The sequence below is a fragment of the Hyperoodon ampullatus genome, assembly GCF_949752795.1.
Source record: "Hyperoodon ampullatus genome assembly, chromosome: 8".
Classification (NCBI taxonomy): Eukaryota; Metazoa; Chordata; class Mammalia; order Artiodactyla; family Ziphiidae; genus Hyperoodon; species Hyperoodon ampullatus.
The window spans coordinates 86,523,027-86,544,316 of record NC_136921.1 but is presented as its reverse complement, the minus strand read 5'-3'; the positions used below and the strand labels follow the sequence as shown (position 1 = coordinate 86,544,316).

General features: G+C 38.3%; 1 protein-coding gene across 2 annotated transcripts in view; it reads right to left on the bottom strand.

The window, feature by feature from the left end:
• Positions 1 to 604: 604 nt before the first annotated feature.
• CYBRD1 (cytochrome b reductase 1) overlaps positions 605 to 21,290 on the bottom strand; it is a gene marked incomplete at its 5' end in the record, with an annotated part of 31,598 nt that continues 10,912 nt past the window's right edge. Inside the window, 3 exons of one of the 2 annotated variants that reach the window (XM_079710505.1) lie at positions 605 to 1,225; positions 1,940 to 2,094; positions 17,725 to 17,933. In XM_079710505.1, coding sequence (XP_079566631.1) covers positions 925 to 1,225; positions 1,940 to 2,094; positions 17,725 to 17,933 — 665 coding nt within the window. In that variant the 3' untranslated portion in view covers positions 605 to 924. The remainder of the gene's footprint in view (positions 1,226 to 1,939; positions 2,095 to 17,724; positions 17,934 to 21,290) is intronic. The other variant, XM_079710504.1, reaches the window with a different exon arrangement.

Here is a 21,290-nt window from a genome sequence, read left to right as displayed (position 1 = left end):
CTAACCTCTCCAAGCCTCAGATCTCTCATCTGTAAAATGGAGCTTTTAATGGTGCCTACTGCAAAAGTTTTGTCTGGGGATTGAATTAGCTAAGATTTATAAAGTGCTTAGAATAGTGTCTGACACTTAGTAAGTTCCATGTTTAAAAACCCCAGAAACTTGGGGGAAAGTGCTCTTTAAGGTTTGTGGAGTAGTTTATACTGCTTAAGCATTCAGGCATATTCTCATCCTAATTAAGTTTAGAATTTGGATCATAAAGTATACCAAACCCAAGGAAGCCTTGGGATTAAGTCAGTTTCGGAAAAACTTCCAGGTCTGACCAGGCAAGATCTTCAGCTACCTACAGCCCTATCACTGCTCCAAAATGCCCTAATATAAACCCTGGTCTCCAGGGCCAATCTAAGGATAAACCAGCTGGGGAGGGAGCAAAGGGTAGGCACAGGGAAAAGGGAACCAGTTACTTTCCTAAATTTTTTTCTGTGCTCTAGTCATGACATCTGTGTAGCATTAACCCTGTCCCACATATTCATGATCTGATTCCAAAACTTTACAACTGGACTCCCAGAATTAACAGAAAATGACTGCATGAAAAGAGGCCAGGGAAGCTGCCAGTTTATCAAATTTACCAACCGATAGATACATTATGATCATTTGTTCTATGCAAGGCACTGTGCTAAATGCTTTGGTCCTCAACAAGAACAAGGTAATATAACCACAATTTACACCTGCTGTTATTTACATTGATCATCTCCCTTCCAATTCAGGTAAGTTCATAGGCCTCAATCAATACAAATGCTTTCAAGAAATCCTACTTTATGATTAGAATAAATATTGAGTCTGTGGAGCTCAATCATCTTATGGCTAAATAAGAGAAGCTAAACTGTAGAACTAATGGAAGTTATATGGCTACATCTCTAGACCATTTTACATGGTGGATCTCTGTCCAGCCTCATCAAGGGTGATGTTTCTTTTCCTTCCTGCTGCTTCACTGTTTAACTCTGAATCTGATTTGTCCATATTGCCAAAGTTCATTGCCATGGAACCTTCCATGCCCTCTGGAGCGCCTCCGTTTGGCTGAAGAAGGACAGAATTTGGTTCTTTAGGACGTTTCCATTGTGGTCTGGTGACTATCCAAAAAATGAGAGCCCCAAACACCAGAATCAGAAGGCCGAGGGTATTTGTGAAAACACCTTCTGGTGGGAATGTACTGTATGCAGGATTTTTCCTACAAAAAAAGGAGAGAGTGTGTCCAATTACAAATAGGGTGATACACCAAGGGGGAAAGCTGGGGTGGGGGGGGGAGGATGAATTGGGAGATTGGGATTGACATATATATACTAATATGTATAAAATAGGTAACTAATAAGAAACTGCTGTATAAAAAAATAAAATTAAATTTAAAAAAATTAGGGCGATACAGCAACATGCCAAACAGTCTTGAATTTATCTGCTCAAAATGCACACTAGTACAGCTTCAACGTAAATTCCCTTAAAGCTTGACATTAAGAAGAAATTTAAGATATGTTATAATTCACTCAATGGATTAGTATGAAATTGTTAAAAATCATAAGTATGAAAATAATATAGCATCTAAAACACCTGTATCACTTAAAATTTAAAAAATGATACAAAAATGTAGGTATATCATAATTACAGTTAACACAAAAACATACACATCAAAATGACTGAAAGGGCATGCATAACTTCAACAGTTGTTTTGTAAGAGTAGTACAATTTGTTGGACTGTTTGGTTTTTCTTCCAAGCATTATTAATATTATATCACATGTATAATATAATACATTTTTTAAAATAAATATTTAAATTTTTTATTTTCAACATTTAAAAATTTTTGTTACATTTATATTATATTTGTCCAATGAAAAAGTATTTAACATTTTGTAGCTTAAGAATTGCAATTAGGAAAACTATGCAACTTACAGGGCAAAAATCAGTTTCTCCGTCACTCCCATAAGTACTGTTGCAATCACTGTTCCAAAGATGAGAAGTCCAGAATAAACATGTATGGGCATGAGAAGTGCTCGGAGAGAAAGTGGAGCCCAAGGAAGCAGAAAGACAAAAAAACCTAGGAGAAGCTAAACATCAAAAAGTACAAAAGTTATCAATTAATTGTAAGTTTTAACTAATTTTAAAATTATTATAGAAGCAATATGTACAAAATGAGAAAACATTTCATATAGAACCAAGGGCATAAAATGAAGTTTCCCCATTCCAGTTCCACTCACTCTCTCGAGTATCCTTCCAGACAATTTCTATGACTAAACAAGCGTGTGTGTGTGTGCACATGTGTGTTGAAAGAGAGAGTAAGTCAGACATAGAAAACAAACTTATGGTTACCAAAGGCATGAATTAGGAGGTTGGGATTAAAATATACACACTACTGTATAAACAGCACAGATAAACAACAAGGACCTGCTGTATAGCACAGGGAACTATACTCAATACCTTGTAATAACCTATAATGGAAAAGAATCTAAAAAAGAATATATATATGTGTGTGTATGTGTATATATATAGTGTGTATATATATATACATATATATATAAAAAACTGATCACCTTGCTGTATACCTGAAACTAACACATTGTAAATCAACTATATTTCAATAAAATTTTTAAAAAAAGAGAGTGAGAGAGAGGGACAATTTTTTAAAGTACAAGTGGGATTTTACTATACATATTTGTTCTGCATATTGCTTTTTTCCCTGAATAGTATATCTTGGAGATCTTTTCATATCGATGCATGTATCTAGTTTATTCTTTTTAATGGCTGACATTCTAAGACTGTAACAAATTATTCAGTTCCCTATTAATGGACATTTCTGTTTCTAGTTTTTTGCTATCATTAACAAGGCTACAGTGAACATTCTCATACTTACTTATTTGCTTTTTATCAATTTCCTTAAGGTTGCCAAGTAGGAAGGGAAGTAAAAGATTTTTAAGTCACTAAATCCAAATACAATAGAACACATTTATTCAGTTCAACCTAAAAAACTATGTGGAAAAAAACTGGCAATTTTGTTTTATGAGGAAGAAATGAGTTCTGCAGAAAATTCTCTCCATTTCCTTGATAATTAAATCCTTAGTGGGATACTTCTCTGCAGTGAAGACAACAAGATTATTACGTAAACTAAAGTCTGTTAATGCTTTCACAGTTTTCTTTTGTTGCCCCAGACCCCTGCCCATTAAGAAATCTCTTTTCCAGAAAATAAAGATGACTCAGTGACCACTGAGTTACTGAGTTTAAAGGAACTTTTTTTTCAGGTATCTCTTTGGTATCTACCCCTCTAACAAAACAACTATGAGAATGAGGAGAAACACTAGCATCACTGTTCATTTTTCCTAATTGATATCACAGGACTAACGGGGGACAGAGAGGAATGAAGGCAGAAGGGGTGTGGTGCCCTAAAACACATTTAGAATCTGATTAAAGGCAACAGTAAAGAATGGAAAGTAACTGAAAATGCATGCAATAGGCTGGTTTGCGTATTTTATTGTCCATTAATACCACAGATGCCTGAGTATATTAGAAATGGTTCAGAGAGTCCCCCTTGGTGGTTCAGTGTTCCTAATTCTCCTTCAGTGATCTTTAGTGATTCTTTTAGTATCAAAGGGTAAGAATCCTGATGTACAGGTTGTGCTTTCTATACAAAAATGGGGCTCAGGTGAGTGACTGTCAAGGATTTAGCACAAATACATTTCTACAAGTAAGTCACCATATCTTTTCTGTGACTTACCCATGTAAATATATATTTTTTTCCATATTCCTGTTATCCTGCCTCTTCTATTCCGAAGATTCTTATTGTTTTGAATGATTCTTACTGTTTTCTCTTATTTCTTTCAGGATTTATCATGTGTGTCTCTTGTAATCCCATAAAGCTTAATGATCTAAGTAGATAGGACACCAGAAATTTGCGTACAGGACCCCAGGACGATTTAACTTTCCTAAATCTTATTTTCCCCATGAAAACATTTTTTTTCAACAACAGAAAATTACTTTTAAAAGGAAAGGAAAAAATTACAGGACACTTAACTTTGATTAAAAGTGTTCCAAATTATGCAAATGTATAATTACTTATAAAAAGTTAAAATTTATATTAATCATTCTTTATTTCCTTTTAACCATCTTAGCCTTACTATCTTACAAGTAATAGGGCAACTTAAATCCTAGTGGACTGAATATTACAAAATCCTTAAGTCCCTTTAAGTCAGTGTTTCTTGAAATGTTGTTCATAGAAGACCTGTATCAGAAACTCTTAAGGTGTTTATTTAAAGAGATCCCTGTGCCACATCCAAATCTGCTAAATCAGAATTTCTGGAAGTAGGGTTTAGGAATCTGCATTTTGATGGAATGCCAGGGTGATTCTTGCTACATGTGGCAGTCTGAAGACCACTGCTTTTGATTCGCTCAAATTATTTCAGAGATATGGGTTAAGTGCATTCTGGAAAATCCCTAAAAGTGAAGGCAGTAGACTGTTACCTGCAGTCTACAAACACTTATTAAGTGCAAACGAAGCGTTCCAGAGTTTAGGAACCATCACCTACAGAAAACTGTTCTTCACCACTATGGAGTTCTTAGGAGAGCTAAAGAAAAGTAAAATCTCATTTAAAAAGTTATTATTTAGATATGAAAGTAAAGATGAAGTATGATTCTAATTATGCTTAAAATTTTTTCTTAACTATATATGCATGGGCATAATAAGAGCCTAAAGGAAATAAACCAAAATATAATGATATCTCTAGATTATGGCATTATCAGTGATTTGAGGATTTTTCTTTCCATTTTTCTGATTTTATAAAATTTTAAATAAATGTATATTACTTTTATAATTAGAAATAGACAATGAAAGTTTACTTTTAAAGTTCCTGTGTTAGATATATGGGCTTTTCTCAGTTAATTATTATTGTCCTTTAAAGATACAAATGTATTTTACTATGCCAGTTTTATCTCACTTTATGAAACAGATGATTTTTTTTTAAAAAAGATATGTGTAAACTTTTAGACATAATAAAAGCTTTTATTTGCAAAAGTCATTAATGAGACAAGGAAACATCTGCTTAGCTAGCTTTTGTATTAGGTATGATTTGCTTTTTTTTAAGGGTAGAGGTGGATTTAATGAGAATCAAGTGATTTACAGATTATTATATGGAGGCTCCTCCCAGCTCCTCTTCATTTTTCTGCTATTGTGTACACAGCCAGCAGGGATTCAACCAACTGCTGATGGAAATTTTTTTTTTTTTTTTTTTTTTTTTTTTGCGGTACGCGGGCCTCTCACTGTTGTGGCCTCTCCCGTTGCGGAGCACAGACGCGCAGGCTCAGTGGCCATGGCTCATGGGCCCAGCCGCTCCGCGGCATGTGGGATCTTCCCGGACTGGGGCACGAACCCGTGTCCCCCGCATCAGCAGACTCGCAACCACTGCGCCACCAGGGAAGCCCTGATGGAAAATATTTTTTTTAATTTCCAGAAAGTTCCAAAAAGCAAAATTTGAATTTGCCAGGCAATTTTTTACATTGTATTAGGTATTACAAGTAACCTAGAGATGATTTAAAGTATACAGGAGGATATGCATGGGTTATATGCAAATACTACACCATTTTAAAAAAAATAAATTTATTTATTTATTTTTGGCTGCGTTGGGTCTTTGTTGCTGCGCATGGGCTTTCTCTAGTTGTGGCAAGCGGGGGCTACTCTTTGTTGCGGTATGCAGGCTTCTCATTTTGGTGGCTTCTCTTGCTACAGAGCACAGGCTCTAGGTGAGTGGGCTTCAGTAGTTGTGGCACACGGTCTCTAGAGTGCAGGCTCAGCAGTTGTGGCGCATGGGCTTAGTTGCTCCACGGCATGTGGGATCGTCCTGGACCAGGGCTTGAACCCGTGTCCCCTGCACTGGCAGGCGGATTCTCAACCACTGTGCCACCAGGGAAGTCCCTACACCATTTTATATAAGGGACTTGAGCATCCACAGATTTTGGTATCCATGGGGGTCCTGGAACCAATCCCTCGTGGATACTGAAGGATAACTATATTCCTTCATTTAAAGCACATATTTCTGGGCCACATCCCTAGAGTTTCTGACTCAGTAGGTCTGGAGTGGAGCCTAAGAATCTATTTCTAACTCCCCTGGTAATGCTAATGCTGCTGTCCTAGGGACCCTCTTTGAGAAGCTCTGTCTTAGGTTATTTGCAAGTTGTGTTTTTCAAACATAATGGCACGTTTCTTCTAGGGGTAAAAACATCTAATCATAACCAACTAGAACATGTCCATAGTTTTCTGTAAAAAGAAATGACAGACATTCAAATTGAAGTCTCCTGTCAATATCCTACATTTTCTTGCTGCACTGTCTTTTATCAAGTCCACCTGGCAATACCCCAACCTGGCTCAGACATCTTCAGGACTATCCCTGGTATGCTAGGTCCCACTGGAGTAAATCACGCAGTCAAGGGGACTAGCATCGCTATAAGTTCCTGGTTATGATGCTCGTGGCTATAAGCACTTCAGTGCTGCTCAACAATCCTTCTACTGTATGATTTATCAACTGGTCCTCCATGTTTCTCCCATGAGCAAACCTCTGGCTCTCTTGTGTGCCTCCCCACTATTGGCAGATGATCCTACTACCACCTCATGGGAAAACAGAGGCAACTTCAGAGAAGAGCCTCGTTTTTCTGCCACCAAATGAAACAAACCAAAAAACCATCCCAAGCGAACAATTCCTTTCCTTCTTCAGTTGCAATGGAGTTGGTGTCCTCCAATTTTCCAGCAGTCTCCACAACCTACTTCTTGAAGACATAGCTATAAATTATTGCATCTCTCCAGTGTTCACTACCTTTCCTTCTCTATAGTGCTATCCAGTGAGCATTTTAACATGCCCAAGCTTCTCACAACAAAATGAAGTAAAAAAGAAAGCACCCAAGCACCTGACTTGACTCTTGTCTCTGACCAGTTACCAACCTCTCTTTCTCTTCCCCTTCTTACCCAAACCTCTTTATTGAGTTGTCTCTATTTTCTCACTGTAAACAAAGGAGGAAAAAAGAGAATTTTGCTCAATACCCAATTCTACAAGGATTAACCTGCTGCAGTCACTGACCAACAGACAGAGGAAAGGAAGACATAAACAGGATGCTCTGTTCTTTGGACAAATAGGCCCCTTAGATAGTTAGATGTACATCTCAAGAAGAATTCTAATGAGCTCAGACTCTTGCATCTTCCCATACGTTAGAAAAACACTAAAGTCATAAACTTGAGATATCTGTTCTTTGGGACTAGCAGTAATCTTTTACCAAGATGTTACTTGACTGCATGTATTCCCAAGCCCCAAATCACATATATACTTACTGGCTTCTCTCCTACCTCTTTGGAGCAGTTCACTCAGAGCTACTGAGTGACTGTCTCCCACACTATAGTCCTCAGTAAGACCCTGAATAAAACTCAAACTCACAGCTCTTATGTTGTGCATTTTCTTTCAGTCAACATCACATTCTATTTCCTGTTCAATGTACTGAAATCTGGCTTCTGCCCACCAAGGAAACTGCTCTCCAGGGTCATCAGTGACTTCCAGATCACTAAATCCAATGGATAGTTTTTAGACCTTATTTTCCTTGACTTCTCAGTAGCATCTGGCGCTCCTAAAGCCCTCTCCTCCCCCTCTAATGTTCCCTTTCTCATCCCACCCCCACTTTTTCAAGCCTGAAAGTGACTCTCTCTCATCCCCTGTATCACTGACTTTCCAAATCTCATTAATTCTACCTCCTAAATATCTTTAGGAACGATACACTTTGCTAACTGCTATTGCTACTCCTCCAGGCCACCATCATTTCTCATCAGAACCTTTGTAAATATCTTCAACCTAGTCTCCCTAAATTTACTCCTGTCCAGCCTCCAATTCATCTTCCATACCCCACTCCAGGCAGCTCAAACTCCTTCCTGTTTCTCAAATAAAGCAAATTTTTACCCATATACTATTCCATTCATAGAATACTCTCTCCGCTTTGACCACAGACCTCATGACACCAGTTCTTGATCTGACTTCTTTTATTCTCTATACCATATGAGAGCTCTCCTAGAACACTCCATACCCATCCAATCTACCAAATACTCAATGACCTGTCTTCCCCTGTAGGCTTCATGAGAGCAGAGAGCATGTCTCTTGGGCCCATGCGTGTCTTGTGGAACAATGTATGCCCCATAACCTAGACAGGTATCTGACGCATAACAGGTATTTAACTCTGTTGAATAAATGGATGGATTTAGGAATAAAATTTCAATGACATAAAATGCATATTCTCAACCATGAAGGTGTCTATGTTCTATAGTTGAAATGAAAAATGACATCTTCAGGTCATAAAGGAGCCTACCACAAGACTTACACTTCTAATAACAACAGCTTACTTGTGTCATTCCAGTATGCTAAGCCCTAGGCTGAGCCTTTCCATGCATTATTTGTCTTTGGTTCTTATGATGTTGTGAAGGATGTATGAAAATCTTAATTTCTAGGTGAGCAAACTAAGTCCATAAAGTTCAATAACATGTCCAAGGTCACAAATTACAAATGAATGAAACTGATTCAAACTGAGGTCTTCCTGAGTCCAAGTCCTGTGTTCTTAAATACTACCAGCTCTCTGGATCTGAGCAAGGAAGAAGCCAGGGACCACATTTTCTCCTGCTAAACAAAAGTCAGAAAGTTGTGACATGACATTTCTGAGAAGCCTAGTTAGCACACAAATAAACAACCAGAGATAAGAATCTGAATATTTCAGAGGGCAAAAGAGAATCTTGCCCTCTGAAATGTTTTCAATTAAAAATGTTTTCAATTCACCCAAGTTTAATATTAGAAAATCTAATGATGTGATTGATTACATTAACAAATTAAAGAGGAAAAACCATATTCATCTCAACATACATAAAAAATATTCAATAAAATTCTACATCCATTCATGATTTTGAAAGAAAAGCAAAATGGTTTCACAAACTGGAATTAGAGGAAATGTGAAGCATCTGAACTGAATAGTGAAATATTAGAAGTATTCTCTTTAAAATAAGAACAACTCAAAGATTTTTATCTCTACCTCTATTCTATACCTTGTAAATACTTCTATATACTTCAATACTTCTATACTCTTCAATTCCACTGGCTAGGATGCAGAGGAAAAGACATAACTATAAAACTGGCAGTGCAGATAAGTGGCAAAGACAGGGACGATTCAATAAATGGTGCCAGGGAAAGAGTTTATCAATATGGAAAAAAATGAAGTTAGATAACAATATCACATCATGAACTAAGTTACTTCTAAATGAATTACGTACTTAAATATCAAAGATAAAACTTTAATATTCTTAGAAAACATAAGAGAAATTAAAATTTCCAATAATATTACTGTAATGTAACCTCTTGGCTATTCGTAGGCTTTTCTCTTAGATCAATTGTTCTCAAATATCAGTGTGCCTCTGAATCACCTGGAGGGCCTATGAAAGCACATACAGCTGGGCTCGCCCCCGTCCCCCACCAATCCAGACTTTCTGATCCAGGAGGTCTGGAGTAGAACCTGAGAATCTCGTTTGTTTTGACCTCAGGGTAGGGAAGGATTTCGTACACAAGGCATCAAAACAAAAAATAATAACCTTAAAGGAAAAGATGATTAATTCATTTCATTAAAATTGAGAATTCCTATTTGTCAAAAAGTACTAACAGGGCTTCCCTGGTGGCGCAGTGGTTGGGAGTTCGCCTGCCGATGCAGGGGACATGGGTTCGTGCCGTGGTCCGGGAAGATCCCACATGCCGTGGAGTGGCTGGGTCCGTGAGCCACGGCCGCTGAGCCTGCGCTCCACAATGGGAGAGGCCACAGCGGTGAGAGGCCCATGTACCGCAAAAAAAAAAAAAAAAAAAAAAAAAAGTACTAACAAAAGAGAAAATACAAGTTTCAAAAGCTTGAAGATATATGCAATACATATAAATGAAAAGGAATGTGACACAGAATACTTATAAATCTTTAAGAAAAAGGAAAACAAACTCATGTTTGAAATGGACAAAAGACATGAACAGGTATTTTTTTAGAGGTGAACCATAAGTAATCAGTGAATTAAACAATAAAACCACAAGAAGACACCCTTTTATACCCACTAGTTTGGCAATATTTTAAAAGTTTGAAGAGGATGCATGTTGGCAAGGATGTGCCATATGGGAGCTCTTATTTGCTGCTGGCAGGAACATACTTGGGTCATCCACTTTGGCAAACAAGTTGATGTTATTCTTTTAGACTGAGTATATAACTGCACTCCTAAGTATACTGCCAGAGAAACCTTTGCATATGAGGACCAAGAGATGTATATATGAATGTTCAGTGCAGCATTGTTTGTAACAGAAAACAATTGAAAATTGCCCAAATGTCTAATAGCAGGAGAATAGATAAGTAAATGTATGGCTTATTTATACAGTGGAATACAAAAGTAAAAATGAAGGGCTTCCCTGGTGGCACAGTGGTTAAGAATCTGCCTGCCAATGCAGGGGACATGGGTTCGAGCCCTAGTCCAGGAAGATCCCACATGCCACAGAGCAAATAAGCCCGTGTGCCACCACTACTGATCCCAGGTGCTGCAACTACTGAAGCCTGCATGCCTAGAGCCCGTGCTCCACAACAAGAGAAGCCACCGCAATGAGAAGCCTGTGCACCGCGACAAAGAGTAGCCCCCACTCGCCGAGCACAGCAACAAAGAACCAAAGCAGCCAAAAATAAATTAATTTAAAAAAAAATTCTTTGAGGAAAAAAAAGTAAAAATGAATAAACTACACCTAGAGGAATCAATATAGTTGAATCAGTAGAAAGAAAAAAAAAGTTGTAATTGAATACATTTGATACTGCTTTTTAAAAAGTAAAAAATAAAAACTAAACATATTGTTTGGGAATTTACAGTATGTGGTAAAATTATAAAGAAAAACAGGAATGAGAAAAAAACTTCTGGAGAATGGTTACCTCCAGGGGTTGGGATAGGTAGAAAGATGTGGGATCAAGTTGGGGGTGAGGAGGTATTCTGTGTTTTCTAAATTAAGTTGGATGGTGGAATCATAAGAGTTAACTTTATTATGATTCATAACTTCTACATACACACAATGGTTTGTTATTTTTTTTTAAATCCCCCAGAGGCTAGATATCACAAGTAGAAAAAATACCTACAACTTAAAATGCTTTGCAACTCATAGACAAACACGAGGAAGGGTGAAGACTTTTCAGCTTGTATTGGTTGTATTGCTTTGTTGCTAGCCCCCTTTCTTTCCTCCTTTTTTAAAAAAAATATTATTTATCTATTTATTTTGGCTGCATTGGACCTTTGTTGCTGCGCACAGGCTTTCTCTAGTTGTGGTGAGCAGGGGCTACTCTTCGCTGTGGTGAGTGAGCTTCTCATTGCGGTGGCTTCTCTTGTTGCAGAGCATGGGCTCTAGGCATGCAGGCCTCAGTAATTGTGGCACGTGGGCTCAGTAGGGTAGGCTCTAGAGTGCAGGCTCAGTAGTTGTGGCGCACGGGCTTAGTTGCTCCCCGGCATGTGCGATCCTTCTGGACCAGGGATGGAACCCGTGTCCCCTGCATTGGCAGGCAGATTCTTAACCACTGCGCCACCAGGGAAGTCCCTGATTTCACTCTTGAACAGTAGACATAGTTACGTTCTTTGTAACAGCTGTATAATATTCAACATGGATTTACCACAAATTATTTAGCCATTCCCTTGTTGATGGACATTTAGGTTGCTTCCCGTTTCCTGCAAACATTGCCACACTAAAAATCCTTCTTAGAGTTCCTTTTGTGACGGTATTTTATTTCCACTCTCCCCAAATGTGGGATCACTAGGTTAAAGAGTAAGTATATATATAATATATATATATATATACTTTAAATTTTTACTGTAGTATGGTTGATTTACAATGTTGTGTAAGAGTAAGTATATATATATATATATTTTTTTTTATTTTTATTTTTTTTTTTTGCGGTACGCGGGCCTCTCACTGTTGTGGCCTCTCCTGTTGCGGAGCATAGGCTCTGGACGCACAGGCTCAGTGGCCATGGCTTACGGGCCCAGCCGCTCTGCGGCATGTGGGATCCTCCCAGACCGGGGCATGAACCCGTGTCCCCTGCATTGGCAGGCGGACTCTCAACCACTGTGCCACCAGGGAAGCCCGAGTAAGTATATTTTTTTAAAAAATAATAGATATTAACAAACTATGTCCCTAATTCGGTGGCAATTCACTTTCCCACCAGCAGAGCAAAAGTGCATCCTTACCTCACATCTATGACAGCAATGGATATCACTATTGTTGTTCTGTCAGTCTCATGGGAGAAAATGTTACTTTATTGTTGTTTTAACTTACATTTCCCTAACTTCTTAGTGAGGTTGGACATTTTATCATATGCTCATTGGTGATTTAATTCTTCTTTGAACTGCCTGTTCAACTCTTTTGTTCATTGTTCTATTAGGTTGACTTTTATTATTAATTTTTAGGAGTTGTTTTGTATATTAAACACATTAACCCTTAACACATGACATGATTATTCCCCATATCTCCTTGTGCAGTTCCTGCTGACTTGAATATCTTTTGTCACATATACAGTCAGCCCTCCATAGCCATGGGCTCAGCATACATAAATTCCACCAACCACAGATCAAAAATATTCAAAAAAAACAAATTCCAGAAAGTTCCAAGAAGCAAAATTTGAATTGACCGCGGACCAGCAACTATTTATATAGGATTTACATTGTATTTACAGAGCATTTACATTGTATTAGGTATTGTAAGTAACCTAGAGATGATTTAAAGTATACGGGAGGATGTGTGCAGGTTACATGCAAATACTACACCATTTTATACAAGAAACTTGAGCATCCTCAGATTTTGGTGTCCAAGGGGGTCCTGGAAACAATCCCCCAAAGATGAGAGATGACTATAATTTTTAAAAAATTTTATGTAGTCATAAATGTCTTTCTTTTCCTTTATGGTTTCTAGATTTCTTGTCAACCTTATGGCCTCCCCTACCTCAACATTATACAGATTATATGCTTCTTAATTTTCTTTTCCTCTTTTCACTGATTTTGGATTTTTTATACTCATACCTTTAATCTACTGTATCTGGAATTTTTTTTCTTTTATGTGATGTACAGAGTCTTTTTGTTTGTTTGGTTTCTTCCAAATGGATAGCCAATTATGAAGGTAACATTGATTAAATAAGCATTCTTTCCCTGGTAAATTGAAATACCATAGTGTCATAGAAAAAGTTCTTGTACACACTTGGGCTGTTTCTGTCCTCTCTGTTCTTGCCATGGATATATTTTGTTTATTCCTGTGTGAATACCTTGTTTTGAATAAAGCAGGTCTCCCTTCACTTCTTCAAAATTTTCTTGGTTATCCTTGGATACTTGTTCTTCTGCATAAAGTTTAAAACTCCCATTGGGTTTAAAATTAGAATTATATTAACTATAAATATTAGTTGAAGAGGGAAGGATATTTCTATATTAATTTTTCTCTTTCAGTAACATGGTATCCTTCTATTCATACCATGTTTTCTGTTTTTCAATAAGATTTTATAGTATTCTACTATAAGATTTACAGGATTCTACTTCTTATTCTAAATGGTTATCTCTAGTATGGGCAAAAGTTATTGGATTCTGCATGGCTATCTTATATCCAGATACCTTTCCAAATTCTCTCATTATTTTAGCCATCTCTTGTGTTTCTAGACATGTATTATATGATCTGCAAACAGGAAAAAAGTCACAAATTTTCTATTATTTATACAGATTTTTTTCATTATCTTATGCATTAGCTAAAACCTCTAAAACAAAGTTGAATGACAAAGGTACCAAGCATCAATGACTTATTTATTTAATGGAAATGTCTTCAGTATTTCACAGTTTAAGCTGATGTTTGCTGTTTGATATTGGTAAAGGTGTTTAACATGAGAGCTGCCACCTTAGATGTGAAGTATGTAGTGCACAATGGGGCAACATCTAAGAGGAGTTTGTTTTCTCCCAGTGTGCTGGATCAGTTTAAAGTATCTGTTCCTTGTAGGTCAAAGGTATAAAACAATCTGGACCTGATGTCTTTTTTAGTGATAGATTTCAAATGATCTTACCAGTTGCTTATAATGTTATTGGTCTGTTTAGGTTTTCTAGTTCCTCTTGGGTCAAATTTGGTAGTTTATATTTGGCAAGAAAACAATCCTTTTTTCTTTAAGATTTTTAAGAATATTACCATATATTAATAATTTAATAAATTTAATAAACTGTCCTAATTTTAAAATATTATTTATATCTATGACTATATTTCTTTCTTATTCTTAATGTTGTATATTGTGCTTTTTCTCAATCAGATTTGCAGTGGTTTATCTATTTTATTCTACTTGTTTTAAAGAACCAGCTTTTCATTTTATTTGTAATTTCTTCTATTTTTAATTTATGGTTGTGATAGGCTAAATCATGCCGCCTCCCAAAGATGTCCACAACTTAATCCCTGCAAGCTATGAATATGTTATGTTACGTGGCAAAAGATGCTTTGCTGATGTAATTAAGGTTATGGATTTTCTGATTGGGAGAAAACCCTGGATTATCTGGGCAGCCCAATCTAATTACATGAACCCTTTCAAAAACAGAGAACTTTGGCTGGAGGAAGAAGAGATGAAGAGGAGAAAGAAGGAGAAGTCAGAGAGATTCCAAGCCAGTGAGACAGAGGGGGCCATGTGCAAGGAACAGAGAGAGGAGCTAAGGACAACCCTCAGCCGACAGCCAGTGAGAGTATGGGGACCTCAGTCTTACAACCGCAAGGAACTAGATTTTGCCAACAACCTAAATTAGCTTGGGAGCTGATTCTACCCCAGAGTCTCTCCATAAGAGCCCAGGCCAGCTAACACCTTGATTTTGACCTTGTGAGACCCTGAGCAGAGAAACCAGCCAAGCCAATCTGGACTTCTGATGTAGAGAAACTGTGAGGTAATATATTATGGGTTGTTTTAAGCCACTACGTTTGTGGTAAATTGTTATGGCAACAATAGAAAACTAATACAACTGTTCATGGATTTTTTTGTTGTTGTTGTTGTTTACTTTTCCTTGTATATTTTGCTGTTCTCTTTTAGTTTCTTTTTTTTTCTCCTGGTTTTATCGAGATATAGTTGACCTTCAGTTTCTTAAGTGAATACTCCATTTACATATTTAAGTTTTTCTTTCAATAAATAAAGGCATTTAAGCCTATATTCCTCTGAGAACCATTTTATCTAAGACCCATATATTTTTCAATAAATATTCTTTTTTTTGCTAATCCCTAGATATTTCTTAATCTTATATATTAAGATATAGAGCACAGTATAAATTGGTTTTTAGAAATTCCAGATTAAAAGATATATCTAATATAGGAAACTTTTTGTTTAGCTTTAAAAGCTTTTATTGTTATACAGAAATGCATGTGTATTTAGAAGATACAAAAAGTGAAAAGAAAAATAATCAGCTGGAATCCAGGCACCTAGAGATCATTTCTGTTAACATTCTGATGCATATCTTTCCAGATGTTCAGAGAATGCCTTGGCATATAACTAACGCACTAAAGGCATTTTATCTAATCCATTTTAACTACTGTACTCAAAACCACAGAACCCTCTCACAGGCAAGCTACATAAAGTTTTGGGTAGTCTCCATTCTGCTCCTCAGAAATATGGCCGTCCACTGAGGATGATCAAACACGGGCTGAGTGATGGTGGGGATGTTGTGGAAACATCAGGACCATGTGGGGAGAGCTCAGGATTGGAAAGACCAGCGCCTGAGTCCCAGCTCTGCCACCTGCTGTGTAACCTGTGCGTCCTCAGCATCTGTAAAGACTGTCTCACTTGAAGGACTATGTGAGATAAGCAGAATGCCTCACACTGCGCTCTGGCTCTAATATCCTGCATTCTGGTGTGGCACAAAGGAGGTGAGGCAAAGTGAGGGGAACAAACCGCTGAAAGCAGAACAGAAAGCTAGGAAAGTCCCGAAGAGATGCTAGTAGACCAAGGGGGTCCCCAAAGCAACTGGCAGCACCTCAATGGCCCCTGCTCTTGCCATCCTACTCTCTGAAGGGAGAGGGTCCACCAGCTGGCAGCAGAGTAGGATGCTGTCTCCCAGATGAGAACACTGAGGGAAAATCAACTTTGAGGGCAGGAGATCTGGGATAGGCTCAGTCACCCAATTTGAGATATTTTCCTTGTTCCTCCTTGATCAGTAAGATCATGTTTGATACAGGGTTCTCCCTATGCTCCCCTTCTGCCTGGCACCTTCCAATCCGCCAATCCCTACCTCCAGGCATGCTAATGCAAACTTAAATTATTAATAGTGTCCATATAGATATCAACTTTTACTTACTTAAAATTCAAAAAGGCTTAAGGCTTTAAAAACCTTACTTTAAGAGGCAGAAAAATGACAAATACATGTCTGCTAAGAGATCCTTTTTTAAAGAGGTCATACATTCATATATTCTAAAATATGCCTTGAGGTTTTATGAACTCACTCCAGTTTCTTCTCCTATATCCACAGAAAAGTAAGTTCACAATGATGTCCCAATCAGGAGTTGGATATATGTACTAAGGAAGGGAAGTGAATTGACATAGTTTGTCAAAAAAATTGACAAAGATTTTTCAACAAAATGGTTAACACCAAAAACACTAAAAATTAACCTTTACTTTTGTGATCTAGAACAGCCAAATTCCTATCTCACTCCATTAACTTACATTTAAATATAGTGCTCTTAAGAGTATGTGTTTCTTGGGGACTTCCCTGGTGGTCCAGTGGTTAAGACTCGTGCTCCCAATGCAGGGGGCCTGGGTTCAATCCCTGGTCAGGGAACTAGATCCCCCATGCCGCAACTAAGAGACCGCATGTGGCAACAAAGACCTGGTACAGCCAAATAAATAAATACTTAAAAAAAAGAGTATGTGTTTTTAGTAAATGAAGACATTTAATAAATGAAATGAAAATAAAATAATCACTGAGCCTTCAAAATCTAACAAAGACGTAAAAATTCACCTCTTTACTCATAAAGTTAAACCTAGAAAACAGAAGTGACAGAGAATGTGAGAAAGAAATCTATAGCTCTTGCCTATGCTAGTTTATCCAGCACATGGAATTTAAAGTCCAAACAATGGCAGCCTAGATATTATGAAATGGCAATTTCTCTACATACATATGTCCATATTTAAACCCTTACATTCAAGCTCAAAACTGAATTCTGCAGTTCTGGTGCCCCCTCAGGGGGAAATACTTATAATGGAAACAAATGGAACAGTGACTAGTGGGAATGAGATGATTTCCAAGAAACTATGAATGAATGGAAAACATCGAAAGTATCTGAATTGTTTTACTTTTTATATCTTGTTTAGAAATACACTGAGAGGGCTTCCCTGGTGGCGCAGTGGTTGAGAGTCTGCCTGCCAATGCAGGGGACACGGGTTCGAGCCCTGGTCTGGGAAGATCCCACATGCCGCCGAGCAACTAGGCCTGTGAGCCACAACTACTGAGCCTGCGTGTCTGGAGCCTGTGCTCCACAACAAGAGAGGCCGCGATAGTGAGAGGCCCACGCACCACGATGAAGAGTGGCCCCTGCTTGCTGCAACTAGAGAAAGCCCTCACACAGAAACAAAGACCCAACACAGCCAAAAATAAATAAATAATTTTTTTAAAAAATTAAAAAGAAATACACTGAGATACTGACCTGTAAGATGTAGAGAATGACAGCTGTCAGTCCAACCCAGCTGTGCAGACTATACATATTGCGGATGTTCCTGGCATTGTGGAAATCAACAACAGCCACCAGAGAAATAATTGCAAGAATGGCAGCAACAGCGTTTAACCCTGCATGGATGGATTTCATCAGGAGCTTGCTGCATTTCCAGGTCCATGGCAGTCTGTATACGATGATGGCTAAAAAGAGACAAAAGTGGACAGAATGTAGTGGTGCTGTTTTTTTAATCAACACAAGATGAACAGTTCGACACAGTGAACACTCCCTTTTGTGAAACCCTTTTCTCATGGCTTCTGCTTCCCGCCTCCTCCCTGCCTCTCAGTGGTTCCTTCTTGGGCTCTTTGCTGGCATCTTCTTTACTCCCAACTTATGAACGAACCTTGCTGCCTCTCAGGCTCAGTCCTAGGATTTCTTTCCTCTCTCTGCTCTTTCTCTGCGTGATCTCATTCAATCTTTCATTAAAATGCTACCTGCATGGTGGGGACTCCAAAATTCTCATCTCCAGCCCAGAACTTTCTTCTGAACTCCACACCCACATAATCCAATGGCTTCTTGACATCTCCACATAGATGCTTCTCAAATATTTTAAAATCAACATGTCCAAAATGAAATTCTTAATCTTATGATCTGGTTTCTTCATATAAGTGTCTTAATTTGACAAGAAAAAGACAGACTAAACAATAGAAAAATATGCGCAAAGATTTAAATAGACAAAGTATATCCAAGAGTATATCTAAGTATTTCACAAAAGAGTATATCCAAGTGACTAATAAACATAATAAAGATATCAACTTCATTGGTCAACAGAGAAATGAGACTACCTCTGCCACATATCTGAATGGCTAAACATGGAAAATACTGAGTATTGGAGAGGTTGTAAAACAATCAGAATGCTCATGTTCTGCTGATAAGAGCTTAAATGAGAACAAACACTTTGGAAAACTAGCAGCATCTACTTAAGCAAAACAAAAAAAGTTTCCTATATTAGATATACCTTTTAATCTGGAATTTCTAAAAACCAATTTATACTGTGCTCTATATCTTAATATATAAGATTAAGAAATATCTAGGGATTAGCAAAAAAAAGAATATTTATTGAAAAATATATGGGTCTTAGATAAAATGGTTCTCAGAGGAATATAGGCTTAAATGCCTTTATTTATTGAAAGGGCCTCTCACTGTTGTGGTTTCTCCCGTTGCGGAGCACAGGCTCCAGACGCGCAGGCCCAGCGGCCATGGCTCACAGGCCCAGCCGCTCCACGGCACGTGGGACCCTCCCGGACTGGGGCACAAACCCGCGTCCCCCGCATCGGCAGGTGGACTCTCAACCACTGCGCCACCAGGGAAGCCCTAGTATTTTTTAAATAAATAAATGTAAAGCACTTTCTGCAGACTGATCAAAGTCCAGAAATCAAATAGATATCAACTCTAACACTGTGGTTTCCCCTCCTCATGCTTTTTCTCCTCTGATGACTCAGCGGCACACTCCATATGATCTAATGGGCTTTTTGGTTTTGGTTTGTTTTTTGCATTTTAAATTATTTTTATACTTAAAATTATATCATGAACATTTCACGTATCATTAAATTATCCTTGAAAACATGAATTTAAGGACTGTATAATATTCTCATACATATTGGATTTTCTAGATAATAATCAATTGTATGTTGAGGGCTTCCCTGGTGGCGCAGTGGTTAAGAATCTGCCTGCCAACGCAGGGGACGCGGGTTCGAGCCCTGGTCCGGGAAGATCCCACATGCTGCGGAGCAGCTAAGCCCGTGCGCCACAACTACTGAGCCTGTGCTCTAGAGCCCGCGAGCCACAACTACTGAAGCCCGCGCACCTACAGCCCGTGCTCCACAACGAGAGAAGCCACTGCAATGAGAAGCCCGCGCAGCGCAACGAAGAGTAGCCCCCGCTCACCTCAACTAGAGAAAGCCCGCGCGCAGCAACAAAGACCCAACGCAGCCATAAATAAATAAATAAATAAATAAAAATTGTATGTTGATATACAATTGATTATTTCCAATATTTACTAACTTCAACAAAAAGTTGAAGTAAAATAAATTTCACTGTCGTAATTATATGATTCTTTAGTTTTTAAGGAAAGCAAATGCCTCTTTACCCAAAGACTTACTAACCTTTTATCTACACAATCAAGTTTTTTGCAATCAATCTGTGATCACGCAGCAGTAAAATAAAAATCTACAAAATATTAAAACCTAATAACGTGGGGCTTCCCTGGTGGTGCGGTGGTTAAGAATCTGCCTACCAATGCCGGGGACACAGGTTTGAGCCCTGGTCCAGGAAGATCCCACATGCCGCAGAGCAACTAAGCCCGTGCGCCACAACTACTGAGCCTGCGAGCCACAACTACTGAAGCCCGCGCGCCTAAAGCCTGTGCTCCGCAACAAGAGAAGCCACCGCAATGAGAAGCCCATGCTCCGCAACGAAGACCCAACGCAGCCAAAAATAAATAAATAAAATAAAGAAATTTATTTAAAAAACCCCCAAAACCTAATAACGCATTTCCCTTTTTCCTGGTTTAGCCTCATTTATTACACACACACACACACACACACACACACACACACATACACACACACACACCTGAGCTCTTGCAAGGTAGTAGGCACCATACTAAGTGCTTTACATGTTTACATTATAATCCTCAACTCAACTGTGTGAGGAAGGTATGGTTATTATTACCATTACACAGAGCAGGAAGCAGAGGCACAGAGATGTGAAGTAGTTTGCTCAATATCATTTAGTGTTTTTAAATTAATATCACTGTTGTTATCATCATCGTGGTCACCATCATTATATCCTCCAGGCACCACCCCAGGGGAAGGAAGCTTAGATGAGGGAACTTGAACATCCACATGCGAAAAGGAAATACTCAGGATGTTTGCTCAAATAGCAAATTATAAGCAATAAATCACAACAGCTTTTCCTCCCCAATCTGGGTCATATTATATCAAAAACTTCCAAAATCAAAACTAACCTCGGGGGCTTCCCTGGTGGCGCAGTGGTTGAGAGTCTGCCTGCTGATGCAGGGGGCACGGGTTCGAGCCCCGGTCCGGGAAGATCCCACATGCCGCAGAGCAGCTGGGCCTTTGAGCCATGGCCACTGAGCCTGCGCGTCTGGAGCCTGTGCTCCGCAATGGGAGAGGCCACAGCAGTGAGAGGCCCGCGTACCACAAAAAAAAAAAAAAAAAAAAAAAAAAAAAAAACTAACCTCGGATGTTAGAAATCAAGAATAGTTATCATGACTAAGGAGAGTTACAGGGGTTACCAAGGCGATTCTGGGATGCCTGGAATGTTGTTTCATGATGGGTACATGAGTGTGTTCATGTGATGAAAACATGTCACTTATGATTTAGGTACTTTTCTGCATGTATGTGGTTCTTCAATTAAAAGTACCTTAAAAAGGTTGCCCAAGATTCATAGACAACTATGCTCCTAATGAAGAATTTTCACTCTTCTCAATACTATGGGCACCACAGAGAAATGTGTCAAATTTTCCAAAAAACTGA